Consider the following 23,308-nt stretch of genomic DNA (forward strand, 5'->3'; position numbering starts at 1 on the left):
GGGATGCTGAAGGAATGGTTCTCCATCTCTTGTGTAGCAAGAGATAACCACCGACGCAGAATTCATTGGCTAGCACGTTGGCTAAAACACTACTGTGTACATAGTGCATCTTTTATGCATGCACCGCTGTGGAACAGTGTGCTCTGAAATGTCAGGCCAGTAATGCCTTGGACAACTACTGCTGGCCAAGGGCACTTCCAGGCACAAAGGCAGGAGGGCAGCTCACCAGGAGGGGCAGAGGGCAGTTCCTCTCTCTTCTCTCATGGAGCGCCCTGAGTTTCTATGCAAGGTTGGCTTTAATTTTTAAATTAAATTCTCACATTTTAGCTGCTACCCTGTGATAGGACTTGAATTTTTTCTTTTTTTTCTGAGTCGGAGTCTTGCTCTGTCGCCACACGTGATCTCAGCTCACTGCAACCTCTGACTCCTGGGTTCAAACGATTCTCCTGTCTCAGCCTCCTGTGTAGCTGGGATTACAGGTGGACACTATGTCCAGCTAATTTTTGTATTTTTAGTGGAGATGGAATTTCATCATGTTGGCCAAGATGGTCTCCATCTCCTGACCTCATGATCCGCCCACCTTGGCCTCCCAAAGTGTTGGGATTACAGGCATGAGCCACTGCACCTGGCCAGGACTTGAATCTTTTTAAAGTGAACAGAGAAAAGCAGAATGTGTAAACTAAAACATAAAATGCTAATTTCTCCCTTTTGAAAGGAAAATAGATTGAGAAATGTGAATCTTCCTTAAAAAAAGAAACCAGTTTTGATTACAGGGAACCCATTAAGTAATCACTCCAACCTAAAAATACTTTGTTTAATCAGGTACTGTGAGGGTAATTGCCTTTCTCTGTGCTGATAAAAAAAAAAAAAGGTAGAGTGAAGAATACTCAGGAGCCCAGGAGCCCAAGAGCCTGGACTGCTGGATAATCAGGAGAGAGGGTCTCCAGGTCAAAGGTGCTGGTCTTGAACTCCTGGCCTCAAATGATCTCCCAAAGCACTGGGATTACAGGTGTGAGCTACTACCTCACTTGTCCCCTTCTGTAAAAGGTCAGAAGTGACATAAGACACTGGACCTGGCTTTCAGGCAACTGAAATGTAAACCTTTAAGTATGATTCTCAAATGTAGAGTAGTTGTATGAGGCAATGTGGTGTATGAAAGGCAGTCCTCCGGAGAGCAGGATGAGTTGATCACCACAACGCATCTGGTAAGTTGGGGGAAAAAAAAAAAGTGTCTTCCTATGCCTGGTGCTTGTTTTTCTGCCCCTTAGGTGGGGCATTACCATTGAGCAATGCTGTTTGCTGCCTGGCATGTTCTGGGGTTTCACAGATATGGGTAGAAACAATCCCCCCAAAGTCTCTTGGGACCTTGCACTGTGAAGATTAACCACATCTGTAGTCAGAATGAGACCAGACACGCAATACACAAATAGAGAAGGCATCTGCATTTTTAATCGAGTATTACTATTAGCCCTTGGATAAGTATATTGGCAGTAGAGTTTTAATTTGGAAGACAAAAGTGCCCATAAGAAAGTCAAGAATTTCAAATGCAACTTTTAATACTACGTATTTCAAGAGCTCCCATGTTCAAGTCTTCCTAGAGAAGGAAAGTTCTTTTTGTTTCTAAGTACGAGAAATTGTTAGCGTTCCTTCCTTTGGTCTTCCCACACCCCTCACAAAGAGGCAAACAAAATAAAAAGCAGACAATAAGTGCAAGATAAAAAAGAAAATCTAAATAGTATGAAATTAGTTTTTATTTTTAACTAAAAATAAAATGCTTAACATCTTTCCAAGATCGAAACTAAAGACAAACACTTAGAAAAAAGGGTGGAAACATATTTTTCCTTCCCTGGGGAAACCAGTAAGGCAGACGTTCTAACGAAGCTTGGTTTTTTCTGCAGGACTAGTCTATGCAAACAGAATCTCTTTCCAGCCTTTTCTCTATGTCAGTTTTATCTACCTGGCAAGAAAAAACAAAAACAACCCCAAAGCAACCCCTCCCCACAAACACAACACAAAACAAGGGACTTGAAAAGTTGGAGAAAACCTTTAACACGTTTCTGTAAAGTCCTTTCTGAGGTGGTTTAGTACAGGCACTACCCATGCGCAACTTAGTCAGCCAGGTGAGTTGGTGCAGAAGCACTTCAGGTGAATTCATACCAGAGCCACCGGGTGTGACTCGGCCACCTCTCCCAATTACCACAGGGAGGTCTTAAAATTGAATTTCAGTTTCAGCAGATACTTCAGATTTACCTGAGCAATATCATAGACAATGTACCTGAGGGGAAGCTTGTTAAGGAGCCAACGGCCAAACAACAGAGGGTACATGTGCCTCATCTCCCCCAGGCTGGCAGGACGCTCACTGCCAGCCTAAAAGTCACTCTAAGGCCTCTTCAAGGGGCTGGGTTGCCTGATCTCCCCCAGGCTGGCAGGACGCTCAACGCCAGCCTGAAAGTTACTCTAAGTCTTCTTCAGGCAGACTGAGGAGAGGAGATCATCCTCTGGAAGCTGGGGGAAGGCTCATACCTTGTAAGCCAGGCTATGCACAGGGAGGGACCACGGAAGGGAAACAGTCACCATGCGACACACTACAGGACAGCCTCTAATCCTTGTCTGCCCCGGGTAATCTGACAGCATGTAAGTGACTCTGTAGCTCGAGAACATCCCTTTGTGCTCACACAGCATACTCAAGAAAGGATACTCGTTATATAGTAGACAGGTGTCATTCACACCAGATGAAATCCCGGTCCCAAGAGGAACCTCTACACCATCCAGACTAATACTAGCTGAAGGGTCAGGGGTAGTTTTGCCCAAACCTGAAAAACAGAAGTCACAAGTGACATGAACTGTGAGAGCAGATGTGGCAAAGGTTCCAGGGAGATGAGCTCTTTTTGATGTTGAGTCCATGTGGCCTTTTTTTTTTCCCTTTTTGAGATGGAGTCTCACTCTGTCGCCCAGGCTGGGAGTGCAACAGCATGATCTCAGCTCACTGCAACCTCCGCCTCCCGGATTCAAGCAATTCTCGTGCCTCAGCCTCCTGAGTAGCTGGGATTACAGGCACCTGCCACCATACCTAGCTAATTTTTTGTATTTTAGTAGAGACAGGGTTTCACTATGTTGGCCAGGATAGTCTCAAACTCCTAACCTCAGGTGATCCACCGCACCCAGTCTCGTGCTCATTTTAAAGACATGCTCTGCTCTATCTTTCTTCAGATATAAAACTAAGGCAATAAATCAAGGTTTCCAGGGCATCAACCTTCACTGAGTTTCATGAGAACAGTGGCAGTACCCTCCATACAGGGTCACATTTTGGCTTAACAGAATTCCAAAGCAGCCACTTCAACCAGGCAGTGGGAAGTTCTAAATCATATGCTGCAAATTCTAATAATGCAAGACGCTCCAGGCTACAAGATGCTGTAGCTACAAGTTAGGTTAAAGCCCAAACACATGCACCTGGTTACTGATGCGTGCACCGAGATTCTCCTGGGGCATCTGTGATACCAGCCGCAGCCAGAGAGAGAGAACTGTTTTTAAAAATGAACCTCCTGCTATAGAGCTTGGCCTTTTTTTTTTTTACAAAAATAAATAAAACGAACCTCCAATCACGGTCAGCTGCAGCATATTAACCATCACTACCACCCCCAAACAACAACAACCCCACACACACATCCCAAAAGGATAAAATTAATCTCCAGCTGTTTGACAGCCAGCCACAAGGCAGCCTTCTCAGGACAGCAAGCCCCCCCGTTCTGTGCTGTCCAGGGTGCCTTGGGCTGTAGCAGCAGCTTTGGAAACACTTTACCTTTGACACTGTGCTTGCCCTTGGGTAACTTGCTGATATGTGAAGCGTGCTTCAGCTCATACCTATTCAAAAGAGGATGGGCTCAGAAGAGGCTTTAACACTGTGCTCTCAAAACCAACAGTTTGATTAGGAGAGTAAGATCAGATATAGAGATGAGATAAAAGCCCACAAAACCCAGACCATCTTAACTGCTCAGGCTTCCTCCCGAGTTTCTGGAACTGCTCCAGAACCTGAAGCTGCGGTTGCGGCTGAACATAGTCTGTGCCCAGCAATCACTGCTATGGGGCCATTTTCAAGGAAAGGCCCTATGTGGAGCGGTGATCGGCAGCTCTGGATTTCCATCCACATTCCACAGTCCCCAGACCCCTGGCCGTTTACATGACCCTGTGCTTTTGGTTACAGTTCACAGGACTAGGGTGGATGTCCAGATCAAGCTGGACTAATCAGATCTTTCTCTGTGGAGAATCTGGAAGTGGGATTAAGATTCCAGTTCCATTTAGGTTGGTCTAAGAAAACTGAAACACTATTGAGTGGAGGAGGAGGCCATGGGGGATCATCCTTTGTGCAACTCAATCTCTCTGCTTCCCAGTACATGGAGAGAAGACACTGCCAGCTCTGGAGGCCTGGTTGCGCTCCTGCCCTTACATTTCCTGAAGTATCCTTGTATCTCCCTTGTTCCCTTAACTTGAATTGGATTCTGTTATTTACAAGAAAAGAATCCCAATCGGCGGGTCCAGTAACTGTAGTGGGGAATTTCTACTCTCCCAGCCAAGGGGAGTTCTGCCTGTAGCCCATTCCATCTGTCCCCATGAAATGCCATCGGTCCCAGAGCCAGGTTTACTCACATGTTTCCAAGGGCAACTTCTCCCAACACGATTAAGCCTATTGGGTCTCCCTGAGATGTATGGCAGTAGTTGGCACTCTTGGAGACCATGTCAGCGAAATAGATCCCTTTACCAAACATGTAGCCTGTCTGGAAGGTTGGAAAAGGGACAGCTGAGAATCTTCTGATGGGAAATTAGGAGCAGCTGTTCACTGAGTGCCAACATGAGCAAGCCACCCAGCTAAGTGCTGCAATCCATCACTTCTAGTTCTCACAATGCCCATGCTGAGGAAACACCAAAGTTTCAGCTCACAAGCCAGGCTGCTCAGATCCTAGCTCTGCCAGGTGCCAAGGAGCTGCAAGAAGCTACGTAACCTTTCTGGACTCTACTTGCCTCTTTTAAGTGGGCAACATAATCTCATGGTGCTGCCGTGAGGATGGAATGAGCTCATCAATGTTACTTAAACTAGTGCCTGTCAACATCCAAGGAACGCAGGCTGGTATTTTTATTCCCTTTTGTAAGTGAAACACGAGGTTCACAAAGGGTAGGCCATTTGCCCGTTATACACTACTGCACAGCACCAGAGAGAATCATTTAAACCACTCTCCTCCTCATTCTACAACTGTGAAACTAGAGGCTTGGAAGGCCTTGTCCAGCTGGACCCATCTAGAATCCAGCAGGTGGCATCATGACCCCCCGTGTCTGGGTAAAGCCTTACTTATTTATCACTACGTTTTCCTGCTGAAGACACTGACACTCAAGAGGTGGCCTGGCTGGGAAGTGATAGAGGTAGGCCTGGACTCAGCTTGGCCTGTAGCCATGTATCTGTTCTTTGCTTGTCAATACACCCGATCAGCATTTGCAGCAGGCCCTGGCCTGGATGCTCTATCTCCTTTGTTCCAGAAACTGTGTTTGAAACTCCTGACACGATCAGGGTCAGGAGGATAGAAGCGTGAAGGCCTAAAGAAAGGATGTCTGGCAGAATCCCCCTAAGCCAACTAGGCCTCTTACTCAAAGTTCTTTATGGAGACACCTGCAGAGACAGGTATTGCCCACCCCTCACCAGGCCAGGCACATACCACAGGTGCTTCAGGCGGGGCTATCCGAAGACCCTGGGACAGGATCCCGGCAAAGTTGGTGGTCCTGGACCCATGCCACAGCAATCTTCGGTTATGAAGCTGCTTAAAGGGCTTGTAGCGCTGGCATTCGCCTTCACGCTCTATCTTAAAGATCTGGTTGGAGTAGTAAACAAAGGGAGGGACAAAAGAAGCCATTTGTTACTCTGGTTGACTGAAAGATAGGACTGGATACAGGAGAAATGACTGGCTGTCCCTAAGGCTAGAAGACTTAAGGTCTGCTGCAATGCAGAAAATGTTTTCCACAAGGCTGGGATGGAAGGTCAAGGTCCGGCCCAGCAGAGCCCAGCCATTGCTAGTTAGTATTACTGTGCAGCAGATGTGCACTTGAGGAACTTTATCTTGGACCTCTGATAATTGTATGTTCTGAGACCAGGTTTGGGGACGGGAAATGTCCTTTAAAACATAATAAAAAGCCATCCCCAAACTACTGTATAAGATGCTAATTTTATAATCTCAGCACTTTGGGAGGCCAAGGCAGGCAGATCACCTGAGGTCAGGAGTTCAAGACCAGCATGGCCAACGTGGTGAATCCCTGCCTCTACTAAAAATACAAAAATTAGCTGGGTGTGGCGGCGCATGCCTGTAATCCTGGCTACTCTGGAGGCTGAGACAGGAGAATCACTTGAACCCAAGAGGCGAAGGTTGCAGTGGGCTGGGATTGCACCACTGCACTCCAGCCTGGGTGACAGAGTGAGACTCCATGCCAAAAAAAAAAAAAAGACTACTAATTTTTCTGCTGAACAAATGAGTCACTTCTTTGGATTATTTAAAGTAAGTAAACTGCTCTTTTCTACCCAGGCCTAGTTTGGAGGAGTGGGCAGGGAAAAGCTGGCAGGACACAGAAGAAAGTGGGGGAAGAAGGGATTCTTACGTCGATGACTTCCAAGTCATACGCATTGTGTGTGGTTGCATGAGTGTTCTTAACATACTTCCTGATGATCTCGGCTTCTTCAGAATCTCTGCCAACCACCTGGGTAAACAGAATCTTGGGATTAGCACAAAGGAGACCCCAGGAGAGCTACAGAGGAATGCTCAGGTTCAGTCGATGCACAGCTCAACACCACACTCCTCAAAGGAAGCCAGGCATGACTGAGAGCCTGTGTCCCAGGCCTGTGGGTTGGGCAGATCCTGGGCCAGTGGCTCCACCTTCCTGAGCCTCCACCTCTTCATCTACCTGGGCTCAGGGTTCCTTTTTGTCTTAAAATTCTATGTTTTGGGATATCAGGGAAGCTAGAACATGGGGCTCACTGTCAGTGAATAGGGCATTTCCTGAACAAGCAACCGGCTCCTGGAAGAGAGTCCAGCTCAGCATGAGTTAAAACACAATGGGCCAGAGAAGTCACAGCTATGATGTGCAATTAAAATTATCCCTGGCTCAGTGCACAAGCCTAACAAGCAGCTGTCAAATAGCTGATGTAATCTATGCTAAGTAAACCTGAGTATTATAGATGAGACTAGTTACGTTTTATTTTCATATTTATATTCAAAGTTCAGAAAACCTAGGAATGCTGGTCTACCTCATTGTCTCTTAATTAAAAGTCTTCAGAATTGTAAACAGAGAATAAGAATCCCTTCACGAAGAACCACTCCCACAGTTTTCCCATCAGGAAGGTGCTCCAGGGGCAAAACAAGTGACATGTGGTGTCTTACCTGCTTGGACTCACAGACCTACACTTTGTCCTAGGAAAGGAGCAAAGGCTCTTTCTTTTGTGATGTAAACACCTGGTACCAGACTCAACATACTCTAGCCTACCTGAACCCCTGCAACACTGCAGGGAATGGGCTGAGGACAATGGGGCACACGAGCGTGGAGATAGGCTCAAGGACAGGGCCATCTAGAAGCTGAGGCAAAAATCCCTCCTCTGTTGGTCTAAGCAGGGTGTTCAGAGACTGTGTGTGCCAACACAGGCCACTTTAGCTCCAGAGAAAAATGAACCCAAGCACTGTGTTTTTATTAGAGCTGCCATCAAGCATTTCCACTTCTGAAACGGACATCGGTAATAAGCCTTCTAAAAGTTCACACCACAACGGTTTAGAAAAACAGAGCTCCTCTCTAGATTCAAGAAGGGGAAAAAAAAACTTCTGGTAAGACCCTCAAAAATCAATTTGTATGCCAAGCTGAGGTACTGGCTTGGAACGCTGCCTTGCAAGCAAGGTGCATTATCTACATGTGAAATGCCCAGAGGTTCTCAAAGGACCACCAGCAGCAACGTCCGGGAACTTGTTAGAAAAGTAAATTACTGGGCATCAGCCATCTGTGTTTTAACAAGCTTTCCAGGAGATCCTAACACACATGCAAGTATGGGACCGCTGCTCTCAGGATGAGGTTAAGATGTTTGAGGAAGGCCTGACCCTGTTACCTTAATGTCAGTTTTGAGCTTCTCATAGTTGACATCGATGGGGTCCTTGCTGCTATCATCAGATCCTCCTCTGAGCAGACTGTAGGCCACCTCGATGTCCAGCAGGTTGTCAAGCATTTCCACCTTGGCCTGGAGGAGCAAAAGAAAGCCCCTGACTTAGGTATCATGGTGAGTGAGACAGACTCACCCAGGTGGCAGAGAAAACCTACATGCAGAGAACGTTCAACACAGTGAAGGGCAAACCTTCCTGCTGGTCAGGGCCAGCCTGTTACCTGCTGCACACAGTGAGCTCTCCTAAGGACTTCCTGGAATGCTAAAAGGCCTTGCGGCCTGGGGGAGTTGAGAGGTGGAAGAACTGTCTTTCCTCTCATACAAGCTGACATTTGGGACCTATAATGAAGGTACTTCAGACAAATGTTTCCTGAGCCAGGAGCTCTCTTAAAAGGCAGGGAGGGAAAATGGGGAGGAAGACGCTATTATGAGGGAGAGGCTCTCCCTTTCCAACAGCTCTTTCCCCAATGGATTTGGTAGAACAGAGGCAGGAAAAATGGCTCTCCCTCCATCAATGTGGGTAGAAACCCAACTTCAAAACAAGGGCAAGGAGGTGGCCCTCCGAGCATCGGCACTGCCCTCAGGGATCATGACGGGGAGGGACGGTTGCAAGGGAGTCACACCCTCACCCAGCAGACCTGCAGTCCCTGGTCTGCAGGGTCTGAACCCTTGCGTACCTGCACACTGTCTGCACTGTTCAGGAGCGGAGGCTTCTTCATCCCAAAGTCGTGGGGGATCAGGGTGTAAAAGCGATTTGAGAGATCCAGGATCTGAGAGTCGCTGCTGCCCTGAGACACTGCCTGGAGACGAGGGGACAGAAGGAACACAAGACTGAGGAAGCAGCCCTGAGCCCCTGGCTAGGCTTTCTCTTCTAGCAGGTGGGTGCTGCTGCAGGTCCAGAAGTAGCGTGGTATATGCACATGCCAGGATGCATGGGAAACGACCAGAAGACCACCTTCCTGTTAAAGTGACACCACTGAGCAGCACAGGACCCCCATCCTCTAAAAGCACTGCTCAACACGATGGGCTTCTCCCATGAAGTTTCATTTGTACAAAGAACTGTGCAGTTACAGACATCTGAAACCCTGCCACAACTATGCAAAATGTTAACTGTAAAATCTAGGTGGTGGGCTCATGACTACTGCTGTAAAATTCCTTCAACTTTTTGTATGTTTGAAACATTTTCATAATAAAATGTTGGGAGGAAGCTGCCCATCGCTATTAAATTCAGTCAGGCTCCCTGTCTCCACTGACCTTCATTGGAATTAGTTTTTACTGTACCTGGAGGTTGAAGTGGCCAGGCACAGAAAGGCTAAGCAACCCTTACACTTACTGCCAGTGTCACTTGGTGCTCTACATGTAATGGGTGTGCAAAAAACGCACAGAGATAAGAGTGGGGCCATTGGGATTCCAGGAATTTGGCAGACAGCCTAGGTGACCACAAGAAGGTCAAGGGGATATCAAGTGGCACCCAGCAGGTCTGAAGCCCCACGCCTGCTTCTTGCTGTAACGTGGACTTCACCAAGTCGTACGGCTTCCATCTGTGCTGCCCAGGTGGCTCTGGAAATGGGTAAGGATGCTATTCCAGCTCTTCTACCTGAAGACTACGGCATGGGAAGAAGCAGGGGCTGAGGAAAGCCTTGCAAGTTCTCAGTCAGTGAGGAATAAGGAGAGACGTTCACTGCTCAGAGCCAGCTGTAACTGGAGTTGACAGATCCGGTTCAGGGCCTTTTCTCCAGCACCAGCCAGAAAGCCCGCTGCCTGGCCCACTTCTGTTTCCCGTGTGCTTTCCTTCTCTCTATAGGCCAAGCCTGCACCCACCCACAAACATAAGCGGAACCCTCCAGCTTCTCTGGGATGTAGCTGGAAGGTTCCAGGACTGGGAGACCTTGAAAGATGCTCGAAGAATGTTGAAATAACATGAAAGAAAGAGGTTTCCATCTGACGAATTCCTAGTAACTGCAAAATAAACTCTGCCTAACTCTTAAGGACACATAAAATAAAAACCACAACGCAGGTGACCCTTGAACAATCGATTTGAAGTGTGCAGGTCCACTTATACACAGATGTTTTCAATAAATACAGTTAGCGCTCTACACCTGTGGGCTCTGCAGTTGAGAATTCAACCAAACTCAGATCAAAAATATATTATTCTCAGGCCAGGTGCGGTGGCTCATGCCTGTAATCCCAGCCCTTTGGGAGGCTGAGGTGGGCGGATCACTTGAACCCAGGAGTTCGAGACCAGTCTGGCCAACATAGTGAAACCCCACCTCTACTAAAAACACAAAACATTAGCTGGGCGTGGTGGCGCATGCTTGTAAACTCAGCTACCGGCACGAGAATCGCCTGAACCTGGGGGCGGAGGTTGCAGTGAGCTGAGATTGTGCTACTGCACTCCAGCCTGGGGGACACAGCGAGACTCTGTCTCAAAAAAGAAAAAGAAAAGAAAAATCCCCCCTCCCACAAAAAAATCTCAGGATGCGAGACCCACAGATGTGCAGGGCCAACTTTTCTCCTCCATGGGTTCTGCAGGGGGGACTGTTGGACTTGAGCATGAGTGAATTTTAGTGACCACAAGGCAGTCCTGGAACCAATCCTCGAGGATACAGAGGGATACCTTTACTTTTAAGAGAGAGGGTAACCAACGTCTTCAAGTATATAGGCAGTTTACTATGTATCTGACAACTGAAAATGTTGCCATTCATTAGTTTTATGATAAACTTTTATAAGTAGCAGGCACTTGCCATTTATTGAACTAAAAAAAATCTAAACCCTCATGAAATGCAGTTCAGTACTTCCAGTTTCTTAACCTTGAGTAAATGTTTTCCCTGCCACCCCCAGGTTTCGCCCCCTAAGTCAGCCAGGGGAGGGTTCCAGAAGGCCTCTGGTGGCCCTGTGCTTACCTGCTGTACCTCACTGAGGATGGAGTACGCGGCCTGGATCTGCCTTTTGCTCAGCTTCCCCAAGGGCATCTTCTGAAGGTCGATCTGAGGAGACAGGGGATTTTGCTCTGAAAGCTGGGGACTACGCAGTGTGACAGCAGGAGAACTGGACCGAGCAGCCCACCCTCAGGCCCCCAACAGAAGCAGTCAGGAGCCTGCTGGGATTTCCTGAGGACACCAGTGACCCAAATCCAGAGTTTGTAGCCCCACTCCACCAATGAGAGATGGTAGTGTGTCTGAAGATTCTTGCTCACTTCCTTTACGGCTGGGCTTAGCCAAGCCATAAGTCATGCTGACCGGCCCCCCCCACTCAGTGGCCTTCCCTGGGGTCCCAGAGCCAAGGCAGTTAAGTGCACCCCTCCCTGGGTTCCCAGCTGGAAAAGAACCAAGAGTTTTCAAGTGTTGAACACTATTTTTAAAAAGGACACATTCCTGAACTTATGGACTTACATTCAAATCAATGCTGTTCCTTTCAGATCAGTCACCTCCAACAAATATTGCTACTGCTCATATCTTGGGAACTGCCTGCCATCAAGAGAAGCTGCAGTGGAAGAAGCATGAGATCTGCAGCCTTTGTTTTCCATTTGTTAAGTGGGGCCATTTCCTTAAAAGGCACTCACTCCCTTTTGCGAGCAGCCCCGCCTATTTGGCTCAGCCCCTGCGTGGAGACACCTGTGTACCAATGGGCCCCACACTGTATCCTGAGACATCATTTCTGGGGCTTTGCCAATAGACCCTTCCGAGATCCCCGGGGTCTGTGACTGCGCCTTTCCATTTCTGCATGTCCAGCACTTCCTGCAGTGCTTGGAACAAAGAACTGAACAAGAATCTTAGAAATGGAACTGCTATGGTGATAAAATTAAATAAAAGGATTTGAAAAGTGCTCACAGCTCATCAGGCACTGACCAAAAGCCAGCAGCAACAGCTTCTAATAAAATCCACAAGCCCTGACATGGGCTTCCCTGTACACTCAATACTGCAAACTCCATCCTAAGGGAAGATCTGATTACTGGCAAGAATTAAGTAGCCAGAGCAACATCTGGGGAAGAAGGTGGATAATCTATTTCAAGCCAAGAACAAGGTACAATAAAAGAACAGAGTGACTTTGGTATGGACTGTCAATCAGCTCTGAAAGCAATTCTCAAGAAGGATTCCCAAAAGAAGTTCTGATGGCACAGCATGGCCAGAGTGGGGGCAGAACTTTGAAGGGCACGACATTTTCCAACCTGTATAATTCTGGTGTTTATGTAAAAAAAAGAAAATACCTAGTTTCCCTAATTGTACGCCCCTCAAAACATACGCACAGACTAAAAATAAGAGGTGGGCTCCATCCACACAGGCTGCCCTCACTACTGGAAAAGAAACTCAGGCACAGTGCTGGATGGTGGGCTGGGAGCAGTGGCTCCACAGCTGCCCAGTTGAGAGAGAAAGAGAAAAGTGGGAGAAACAACTTGGCACTGGGGACCCACGAGCCCCAGCTGCAGCCAGAAGGGGACTCCTAGGGCTGCAGCCTGGAACCCTGCCCCCCGCTGTGTATCCTGACTACCTGGAGCCCATTCCCTTCTGGACTCAGGATGTGCCCTCCTCACAGGGAGAGTCAGGTTCCCCTGGTGCTAAGGATGAAGCCCTGAGGGCCACTGTGTCTCCTTCTCTACATGGTTACTCCAATCCCACGTGGACCCCACTGAGGTCAGGAGCAGGCATCCTGCTTTCCACATACTTCCAGCTAGCTGCCTTCTAGCTTGTTTCAGCAAGCAGCACCCCTGTCCCTTTTCTTCCTGCTGAACTAGTTACCTGTCCAGTGAAAAACATTAAAATGTCATTTCAGGCTGGGTGCTATGGCTCATGCCTATAATCCCAGCACTTTGGGAGGCTGAGGCAGGTGGGTCACCTGAGGTCAGGAGTTCAAGACCAACCTGGCCAAAATGGTGAAACCCCATCTCTACTAAAAATAAAAAAAAAATTAGCCGGGCACAGTGGTGCATGCCTGTAGTCCCAGCTACTCGAGAGGCTGAGGCTGGAGAATTGCTTGAACCCAGGAGGTGGAGGTTACAGTGAGCTGAGATCGTGCCATTGCACTCCAGCCTGGGCAAAAAGAGTGAAACTCCATCTCAAATCAAACCAAACCAAACACAAAACAACAACAAAAACAACATTTCACAGGAAAGGACTTGGGTTTGAAAATAGCTGAGAACTTCTAAGAATCACAGATAGACCAAGGTGTGGGAGACTGGAAATGATGTGCAGGACTTCAAAACGTGAATGAAATGAGCCCCTCTTCTCCCTTACCGTAGCACCTCTCAACCTTTCCCTCCCCGTCCCTCATTCTCAGTGAGCCCATCCATAAGCTGTTCACACTAGTAGACCTCATAAACAAGTCAGATGACACAGCGATTTGAACGAGCACAGTGAACAAGCCCTGGCCATTTTTTAAACCCGTTAGAGGATGTAACTCAACACTCCACTCTACAACAGCACAGGCGTGAGCATTCCTGCCAGGCTGAGCTCTTGGCTGGGAGATACTGGGTTGGCCCTGATGTCCATGGGGCTTATACTGCCCAGTTTTGACCCCCTGTCCTCCCAGCTCTAAGGCAGGCCAGGAGGCTCTAGGAGGAAGGACTTGGGAAGACAGCAGAATGTGAGCGTGAAGGGAGAAACCCCATGGAGAAGGGTGGAATGCTTTAAGGCTGATCTAAGACTCTCAACCTCCACTGGTTCCTAGGAGCCCAGGACAAAGGGAATAACCATATGCATCGCAGCTGCTTGTTTTTCAGAGCAGCCTGAAGCTTCTGGGTTTATCGGCTAGGGAAGAGGAGAGGGTGTTTGTTGGCCAGGTGGGACCATCTCTGCTCTGAAGGCCCCCAGGGTCAGTACTTAAGACCTCTGATGCTAGGAGCAGCAAGAACAAGGGGTCCGCCCTTTTGCACTCATCTCCCAGAGGGAGAGCGGAGCTGAGAAGGAGAACAGACAGGAAACACAGAGCCTTTGGCTGCAGTCTCTGCCATTCTGCCCTGGACAGAAGCATGACTAATCCAAAAACCATCGCCCTCACCCCACTGCCAACCTTGTAGAAACTGGTATGAATTTTATCTTATGAATAAGTGTCACAGCAATTTTCTTTTACTCTAAGTGGGCTGTCTTGCACTTCCCATGGTAACTCCAGTTGGTTTGGTTGGGCCATAAAGGAAGCATGACTAATACACCCTGCTGCAGCATGAAGAAGGGGAAAAATACAAAGGGTGGGCTGGTCACAGTGGCTCACATTGTATTCCTAGCATTTAGGGAGACCGAGGTGGGTGGATCACTTGAGCTCAGCAGTTGGAGACCAGCTGCTTGGGCAACAACATGGTGAGACTCCATCAAAAAAAAAAAAAAAAAAGAAAAGAGTACAAAGGGGACTAGGGACCAGGGAACAGCTTTCTCCAACACACCACATGCTTCACTGCAAATCAAACAACTCTCTGCAAAAGTGCCACCACTCCAGGCCCCAGCACTCACACAATTTAAGATTGAAGGACAGGTACGAGAAGCTGACAGCCAAGGTATTCTGTTTTTGAAACAGAAACAAGAAGAGGCAGAGCTCTTCACTAGCTCAGCAAATCATCATCCACAGCAAATGCTCACAGATAAAATGATAAAGTGCAATAACCTCATACTCCACCATGGCTTTCTTCATACTTTCCACATCAAAGATCAGCTTGATGAGGTCCTGAACTGGCTTGGGGAGCTTGGACTTGGTGCCAGGATTTACTGTCAGCTTCTTCACTGCTTCTTCATCCTTCAGGAAAAAAGCACATTACTAAGAGACCCAAATCAACAACTCAACCAAGGTATCTGAGTCTGTGGGGCTGGGCTGCAGACAAAGGACACAGGCTAGAGTGCCACCAGCAAAAAAAGCTGAGTATTAATCAAAAAGGTGTGGAAACAGCAGCCAGGATGAATGTGCCTGATGCTGTACACGGGTCAGACTCTTCCTGTGCCCGCCCCTGAAGTTTTCTTGGCTGCTCCAGATTCTTATTCTTGTTGCCACTGCAGCATCTGCATGGGCTGACCCACCCTGGGGTTGCTGGTCCCTGCCTGGGAACCTGCCTAGTGCCCACTCATGCCCAACCTGGAAGTGCTGGGCAACTGTAGAGGCAACCCTTGGAGCAATAGGATATGAAACTGAAGGACAAATTATTTCTCTTTTTTTCTTACACTTCCTCACACAAGGGCCAGCTGCAAGACTAAGTTTATATAGCCTTCTCTTAAATTCCCAAAGGACCAAGCAGCCAGTCCCACGCGCTGCCAGCCAGCCTACAGTGTTAAAGCACATCATAGCATTAACTGTCACGTCCTCTCCTACACTGCCTAATAAACTATTGAGGCTCCACCCCCACTGTCTGAAGAACCCAGGTTATGTCAAGATCACACTGTACTGAAACTGCTTTAACTCTTTAGACTTGAACTGTATGAGGGCATAGACTGTGCTCTGTCCAGCACAGTGTCCCTAGCAACTAAAACGGAGTTTGGTATTTGGAGTGAAAGAAACTGACATTGGGCTTTGAACCTGGAATCAGACTGGCTTACCCAAGCAGCAGAGAGCTAACTTGTGTTGTTAGTGTTCATGGCTGCTACTGTCACCTTCATAGTAGACCTACTCTCAGTGTTGAAATACCATCTTAAATGTACTCTGCTATCTTCTGGGTATAACTTCATTGGAGCGCAAAGTATCTATGTGTGCACAACCCTTATTTAAGTGCATATACCTTATGACCCACTAACTACTTGTAATGACAACAATCACAGAGGCACACAAATATTTATATGTATATCAGCATCATTACAGCAAATGCCCAGAATCAATCTAAATGACTAACAGGAGGCAGGGAGTTGTTCTGATTAATGATGAATTCTAGCCACACACAGGATGGGATTCAATGCAGCCTTAAATAATGCTCTGGATTGGTGCAGCCAGTGGCCACTACAGTAGCCACTGGCCAAACTGAGGTGTGCTGTAGGCGCAAAATACACACCAGATTTCAAACACTTAGTAGAGAAAAAACCAAAAGGGAAATTTTCTCATTAATAATTGTTGGTACTGATCAGGTGTTAAAATTAGAATATTTTGGATATATGGGGTTAAATAATACCAAGATTAATTTCATTGGCTTCTTGCTTTTTAAAATGTGGCTATAAAAAACTTTAAATGTATTGAAATGGCTTGAATTATAATTCTATTGGACAGCACTGCTCTAGAAGACATAAGGAAATGCTCCTGGTACATTAGGGCAAAAAGCAGATGGTTGCAACATGGTACATATGGTGGTGGAAAAGGTACATATGCAGTGAAAGCTGACTGAAAGAGATATCTACCATTATTTTAACTGTGGTTAATTCCTGGCAATCTTAATTTTTTGTGCCTTAGTAAATTCTCAAAACATTTTAAAACAAATATTTAACTCAGTAAGGGGCGCTACCGAGTCAGGCCAAATCTGTCCTGAAAGTCTGCTGTCTGAGCCTCATCATTGTATAAGCAAGATGTAAATCCTATTTTTAATATAGAGAGTTCATGAAGTCCTCTGTAAACTAAAAAATTCCCCCTTTCAGACATGCTAGGCCTCAAAGATTTCGAATTAAAATCTCTACCCACCTACAGGTCTCTCTTTTTGTAAATAAATGTGTTTTCTTTTCCCTGATTAAAAAAGTGGTAAATTCTCATTTTCAAAAAGGCAAGCATTTTGCAAAGAAAAAAGACAAAACAGAAAAGTTAAAAATGTCAACCAACAGACAAATGAATGCTGTGTGCTAACAGATACAAGGAGATGCCCAAAACTACAGATAGAGACAGCACTAGGAAATTATTTGGGACTAATAAAGTGTGACCTAGCAGAGCAGGTCAAGTTACTATAATTCTGTCTACAGACCACGTCACAGGATGGTGGGTCACCATGGGTTCAGATGAAAAGCCTTATCTGGAATCTGTGAATTATGCCCTATTGTTTCAGGAGTAACTGAAAAGACTGTTCCTCCTCGATATCTCAAAGATGCCACCACAATTCTCATTTAAGCTCTATCTCATACTTCAAGGTGTTGACTGGTTTTTCTGCCATCTATTGAGATGATCATGTGGTTTTTGTCCTTCACTCTACTCATATATTACATTGATTTTTAAATGTTGAATCAACCTTACATTCCTGGGATAAATCCCACTTGGGAGTGGTGTATAGATCCTCCTATGCTGCTGGATTCGGTCTGTCAGGATTTTGTATCTCTATTCATAGGGTTTCTGCATGTCTATTCACAGGAAATTGCTCTGTAGTTCTGTGCTGCTTTGGCTCTGGTATCAGGGTGGTACTGGCCTTCATGCAATGAGTTGGGAGGTATTTTCTTCTATTTTTGGGGGAGAATTTGTGAAGGACTAGTATTCTCCTTTCAACATTTGGTAGTATGTTTACTATGATGCCATCTGATCCACAATGTGGATTTTCTAGAGTAAGGTGTCCCTTCCTACTCCTAGAAGCAGACAGTGTAAGGGCATCACATGGTTACCTGGCCATAGTCAATCTCCAGGGGGTAGAACTTTTTGGGATACTTTGTGAAATTTTTGGAGTGCCAAGCGTTCCCGGTTTTTTCTTCATATAATTTCACGAAGTGCTCAATGGCATCCTCCTTGGACGGCATCTGTTCCAGTTTGTTGCTACCGATCACCGTCCCCACACGGCCCCAGGACCTGAATATCCAATACCTGTGGTGGGAAGAAGGGTGTCAGATACACAAGTGTGGGTCAGCTGTCCCATTTCAGGAGGAGTTCCCCTTTCTTGCCATTACATTCAGGTGTGGAAGAATTTTACACACCCCAAAAGGATAGTGATTAACACAGAACAAAAGGAACTGCTATAACAATAAAGGGTCTTTATCTTACCTCTCATTAAACTTTCAAATCATATTGACTAAAAAAAAGCCACGTAAGAGTTTAAACTTTGTTCTGGCAGCCAAGCCTGAGGAGTGAATCCTGGAGTCTGTAGACTTTTGCATAAAAACGATTCTACTCCTCTCCCCAAAGAAATACAAAGTACTATCTGGAAGTCATGTGTTCAAGGAGACAACCCTTAAAGCTGTACCCTAAAAATAATTAACTTTCAACTCAGATCCGAGGCTAAGACACGATGAAATGAGGGGGGCAGTGGCAATGGCTCCTCAGGTCCGGTGACCCAGAGATGCAGGCTGTCATGTTCAAATTCCATCTCAATTGAGGGTGCACATCACACATATCCAGCTGCTGTGCTGCTCAGCTTTGGATGAGCTAATTTTTCATTAACTCAAAGCAGAGGTAATGCAAAACTTAATTTTCATTTCATAAGAAACACAGATATATCATAAACCCACATACAAGATTTGTGTACATTTTAAAGACAGAACTATAGATTTCAAAGAAAATTTGGGACTCCCTGGCCATTCTCTGGGCTACTGCACAGGGGTATAACAATTCATTCTCTGCTTTTTTTCCTGTGAAAATTTTTGGGAAGCACTACTTTGATCTATGTTGAAAATTTTTTCTGACCCTAACAGCCCACACCACCCTTTCACTTAACACCGGCAAATCTTAGCCACCAGAAAAATGTCCACATCCACAATCAACGTTAGAATTTAATAAGAGTTCCTTCCATACGCCTTTCCACTGACACATAAATCCTGTTTTGTGTTGGCTGTACTGCAGGGTAATGAACTCACTAGCTAAGGACCACTCTGCCTAGATACATAAGGACAAAAGCCAGCCCACCCTCTCATCACCTCCCAGCTGCTGTACACCACAATCCAGAATACGCCCTTGCCTGTCTCATCATGTTAATAAAAAAGGCAAATCCAAACCTCTTTAGTTACTAGGGAGTTTGAACATTAAAAAGTAAGTTCAGGCCGGGCGGATCACGAGGTCAGGAGATCGAGACCATCCTGGCTAACACGGTAAAACCCCGTCTCTACTAAAAAAAAATACAAAAAACTAGCCGGGCGAGGTGGCGGGCGCCTGTAGTCCCAGCTACTTGGGAGGCTGAGGCAGGAGAATGGCGTAAACCCGGGAGGTGGAGCTTGCCGTGAGCTGAGATCCGGCCACTGCACTCCAGCCTGGGCGACAGAGCGAGACTCCGTCTCAAAAAAAAAAAAAAAGTAAGTTCAACGCTTGCCAAACTTTATTTGCTTCAAAGTTTTAAAACATATGTAAAATTAGAAAATCTTGATTCAAGCAGCTGAAAGAAAAGCCAGCTGGGGCTGGGTGCAGTGGCTCATGCCTATAATCCCAGCAGTTTAGGAGGCTGAGGCGGGAGGATCACTTGAGTCCAGGAGTTTGAGACCAGCCTGGGCAACATAGTGAGGCCCCTGTCTCCATAAAAAATAAGGCATGGTGGTGTGCACCTATGGTCCCAGTTACTTGGGAGGCTGAGGTGGGAGGATTGTTTGAGCCTGGGAGGGCAAGGCTCCACTGAGCTGTGATTACACCACTGCACTCCAGCCTGGGTAACAGAGTGAGACTGTTTCAAAAAACAAAACAAATAGTTGGAAAAACAAACAAACAAACAAAAAAACCCACCAAACAAAAAGAAAAGCCAGTGGGAGAATACGTGAAACCGTACCTCAGGATAACTGTACAAGGACAGCAATGCTACTGGTTAGTAAGTGGCTTCTTTCTCCCCTTTAAACAAAGGCCTCATGGTTCGTTTTTGATCTCTGTGATTAGATTTCATTCCCTAGGCACTGGGCCTAACGGGTTTCACACGGCTGATGGCAGCAGCATTGACTGATGCAGGATGGCCCCATGTCTCTGCACAACCAGGCTACACCTGCAGAACTCACCTGCTTTCCTTGTCGTCCTCCAGAAGCTGCAGCTTGTAATAGGAGTTAGTTCCTTTAACGATGTCCACCAGGCCGAGGGTGGCACTGAAGACCTTCCCACCTTTCTCCAGGACATGCGCAGAGTGTTCCAGTCCTGTCCCGGAGGCAAAGCATCTAGTTTTCTCTCCCCTTGAGGGGCTAGCGCTCTCAGGGAGAAGGGGTTTGCAGGCCTGAGGTTCATGCCTCTTGGATACACTAACACCACCTTCAGGAGGTTCCCCTGAAATGTGTGTTCTCAGGACTGGGGGAGCTGGTGAAAGAGGCCTGAGGGTAAAGCCACAACCACACTGCCCCAGGTGTGCTGTGGGCATTCGGATGTGTGCTCCTAGTCAGCTGGCGGGAGGTGGGGCACGCGGCCCACTCGGCTGGCAGTCCTGTTTGCTTACCAGAATCAGGATCCACAGCTGCTCCTCCTTTAAGAGTTAATTTCATTCTCTTTTCAGATTTGTTGATACCTTGGAAGGGAACAGAAAAATGTCAACACGAAGTTAAACGTAACTGAAAAGTAAGGGGAAGGTAGAAGGCAAATGAGTCGTTCTCATTCGCATGGTCTGTCAACTCGGCATCTATATATACACACTCCTCCCACCACCCCAAGTGCCTGCCATTCTGTTTCCTGCTCTGCAGCACTCTACAGGCCATGTCAGGGACACAAAGGGACAGGTTCTGTGCAGGCCAACTTGGCCACCAATGTCCCCGGCTTTTGGCCCTGGAGGGGGCAGCTTGGGGCCCTTACCTTCCTCTTTGACCTGGCCCTTGCTTTTTTTGGAGAGTGCAGCCCCTGACTTCCCTTTTGGGGCCACAACTTCGACAGGCTCTGCCTTCACCTCTGCCCCCCAAGGGGACAAGATATGCGCTAAGAACAACTCCTGAAGGCTCTTGGTGGAGGCGGAGACATCCTGGAGGAAGTCCTCAGACACAACTCGGATGTTGGCTTCCTTTACTTCCTCCATCTTCTTATTCATCTTTTCCACCTCCTCTGTTCAAATTGAAAGAAAAAAAAAAAAGAAATATAAGTTTAAAACAAAACTGAAACCTCAAATTACTATAGTTATATTTACTGTGTAATTCCAAACCCTCAACATCCACAGCTCTCCTTTGCTTCCAAGTCTAATGCTCCCAAGAGCGTTTTTCATTCTAACGATCATCTTGATCAGCAATATTCCCCCTTTTCTAAGGTATGATGAGCCAGGGCAGCCTTCTCCAAGCCATTCTACAGCACGATGTTAACAGACACTCCAAGGAAAAAACACCCTGATGTCAAATATGTATGGGAAATCCTGTGTTCTATTTCTCTGGTTCCTGAAGACCTACAGTGGTAGTAGCATAATAAACCCACACAGAAACCTGTTTACCTTTTGTTTCACCCTACCTTTTCCAAACATACTTGAACCATGAACTTCTGTTTTGGCAGAGATCTACGCACATCTTACAGAGCAGTGCAAAGTGATGAGAATACAGGTTGAGCAGTTTCCCTTATCAGAGATGCTTGAGACCAGAAACTTTTCAGACCTTAAAATACTTGCTTCGTATTTACTGACTGAGCATCCCTAATCCAAAACTCTGAAATCTGAAATGCTCTAATGAGCATTTCCTTTGAGCATTATGTTGCCACTCAAAAAGTGTTGACTTTTGAGGCAATTTGTTTGGATTTCAGGACTAGGGAGACTCAACCTGTAGTAGCTTACCGTCTTTAGTTGGGAACATGCAACACACGTGAATCTATAGTACAAAGCAGCGACATTGAGGGCAAATACTTGTTTCCTTTCATAAAGAACCAGAGCGATGATGATGTTAAGATCCAGTTTTTGAGTGCTGTGATCCACTCTTCCTCACTGACTTGTCATCACAATCATAAGATACAGAGCATTATCCCTGTTGCACAAATTCAGATTCAACTCACTTTTGGTGCTGATGCACAGGGAAGCCTTATTGGCTGTCCCTGTCAACTTCCCCCCGAGTTTCTCAATCATAGCCTTCACTTCATCCTTGTTCCGGGAGAGCTTCCCAAGAGTCAGGATCTTCATGTTGGATAATGGCTTATCTGGGATCAAAGGAGAGAATCATTCAGCAAGGTCAACTCCGGTGCTGCTCCCCAGTAAGGGGAGGTGGAAGAGCAGGCGAGCCAAGCAGTGAGCTCCTGGGGAAAAGCCTATGAAAATACACTTGCGAGAAAACAGGACGGGACAGCAAGCTGCCATCTGAGCACCTACAGATGTTCCTCAACACAGAAAGGACTGGGCAGGGAGCAAGCCACAAAATGCCACTCCATGGCCAGGCCAGCCTTGCTGGTATGAGCCGGGCAGCTGGGGGTTACCCCAGGTCCGCTCCATGGTCAGGCTAGGAAGGCTGCATCTGCGGATGAGGGACCAGGATGGGAAGAGGGGTAAGGTCACATGAACCCCCAATTCCTTCTGTTATTCTCCCAAACTGCAATTCTTATTAATTAACCCCATTTTAAAATGAGACATGTCCATGATAGTCCCTCAAAGGAGTGGCCAGCACAATCACACTGAGCTGAGCTAACCGATTCTAGGCGAAAAGCAGCTGCCTGGTGTGCACTGACCCAGGCCAGAAAGGCCTGGACAGGGGTGTGCCTTCTGTTCACAGCAAACAACACAGTGCTGGTGACACGTTTCCAGAACTGGAGATGTTGCAAGGAAAAGTCCTTACTGCCTTCCCTGTGAGGGCAAACAACTAGGAAACACTGACAGTTTAACTGAAACTGGTGAGGTCTCCAGAGAACAAAATTATTGATTTATGCTGAATTGCAAGTTAGGGGAAAGCAGAGGAGGGAACCCTCCATGGAGGGGTCAGAATGCCAGGCCCCACCTGGCCCTTCATGTGGGCACTCGGACCCAGGCTGCCAGCAGCACAGTGGACTCGGGATGACCACCCACACACACTGCAGTGACCACTGGTCCCCTCTCAGGATATGAAAAGGAGGTCAATAACAGGTTTATGTTCAAGGATGGAACCTTCATCCTCCACCCACCAAACTGTGACCTTCGCCATCAGACTATGCCACATGTCTCTGAGTAAATAAGCAGCGGGTCACTTCTCCTGCCAAAACATACATTGCTCTCACTGTCTTGGTTGGCTTGGGGCATTTCTCACTAGTGCTGATCAGTAACTCCCTCTGCATACAACAGAGACTCGAGCATCACACCAGGGTCGTGATGACTGGTGGGTGCAGGGCGGCCTGGAGAGTAAGGCCTCGGATGCTGCTCTGCAGTGAGGTCAGGCAGGAGACCCTGCACGGTACTCCAGGTAAGGCTGTCAACCTAGCCTTTCTTAGGAGCCCCTCTCCTAGCCTCCTAGAATA

The 23,308-nt window shown here is 46.9% G+C and overlaps 1 protein-coding gene across 1 annotated transcript in view; it reads right to left on the bottom strand.

The window, feature by feature from the left end:
- Nucleotides 1-1,427: 1,427 nt before the first annotated feature.
- Nucleotides 1,428-23,308, bottom strand: part of PARP1 (poly (ADP-ribose) polymerase 1) — a 41,857-nt gene continuing 19,976 nt past the window's right edge. The window contains exons 8-22 of the mRNA XM_011948961.1: nucleotides 21,887-22,027; nucleotides 20,720-20,962; nucleotides 20,370-20,438; nucleotides 19,945-20,077; nucleotides 17,647-17,842; nucleotides 14,765-14,893; nucleotides 11,077-11,160; nucleotides 8,851-8,973; nucleotides 8,123-8,251; nucleotides 6,634-6,732; nucleotides 5,703-5,855; nucleotides 4,645-4,772; nucleotides 3,800-3,861; nucleotides 2,699-2,813; nucleotides 1,428-2,275 (exon numbers count right to left, since the gene is read on the bottom strand). Of these exons, the coding sequence (XP_011804351.1) occupies nucleotides 2,194-2,275; nucleotides 2,699-2,813; nucleotides 3,800-3,861; nucleotides 4,645-4,772; nucleotides 5,703-5,855; nucleotides 6,634-6,732; nucleotides 8,123-8,251; nucleotides 8,851-8,973; nucleotides 11,077-11,160; nucleotides 14,765-14,893; nucleotides 17,647-17,842; nucleotides 19,945-20,077; nucleotides 20,370-20,438; nucleotides 20,720-20,962; nucleotides 21,887-22,027 (1,886 nt within the window). The 3' untranslated portion in view covers nucleotides 1,428-2,193. The remainder of the gene's footprint in view (nucleotides 2,276-2,698; nucleotides 2,814-3,799; nucleotides 3,862-4,644; nucleotides 4,773-5,702; nucleotides 5,856-6,633; nucleotides 6,733-8,122; nucleotides 8,252-8,850; nucleotides 8,974-11,076; nucleotides 11,161-14,764; nucleotides 14,894-17,646; nucleotides 17,843-19,944; nucleotides 20,078-20,369; nucleotides 20,439-20,719; nucleotides 20,963-21,886; nucleotides 22,028-23,308) is intronic.

Source organism: Colobus angolensis, unplaced genomic scaffold, assembly GCF_000951035.1.
Source record: "Colobus angolensis palliatus isolate OR3802 unplaced genomic scaffold, Cang.pa_1.0 Scaffold288, whole genome shotgun sequence".
NCBI classification, from domain to species: domain Eukaryota; kingdom Metazoa; phylum Chordata; class Mammalia; order Primates; family Cercopithecidae; genus Colobus; species Colobus angolensis.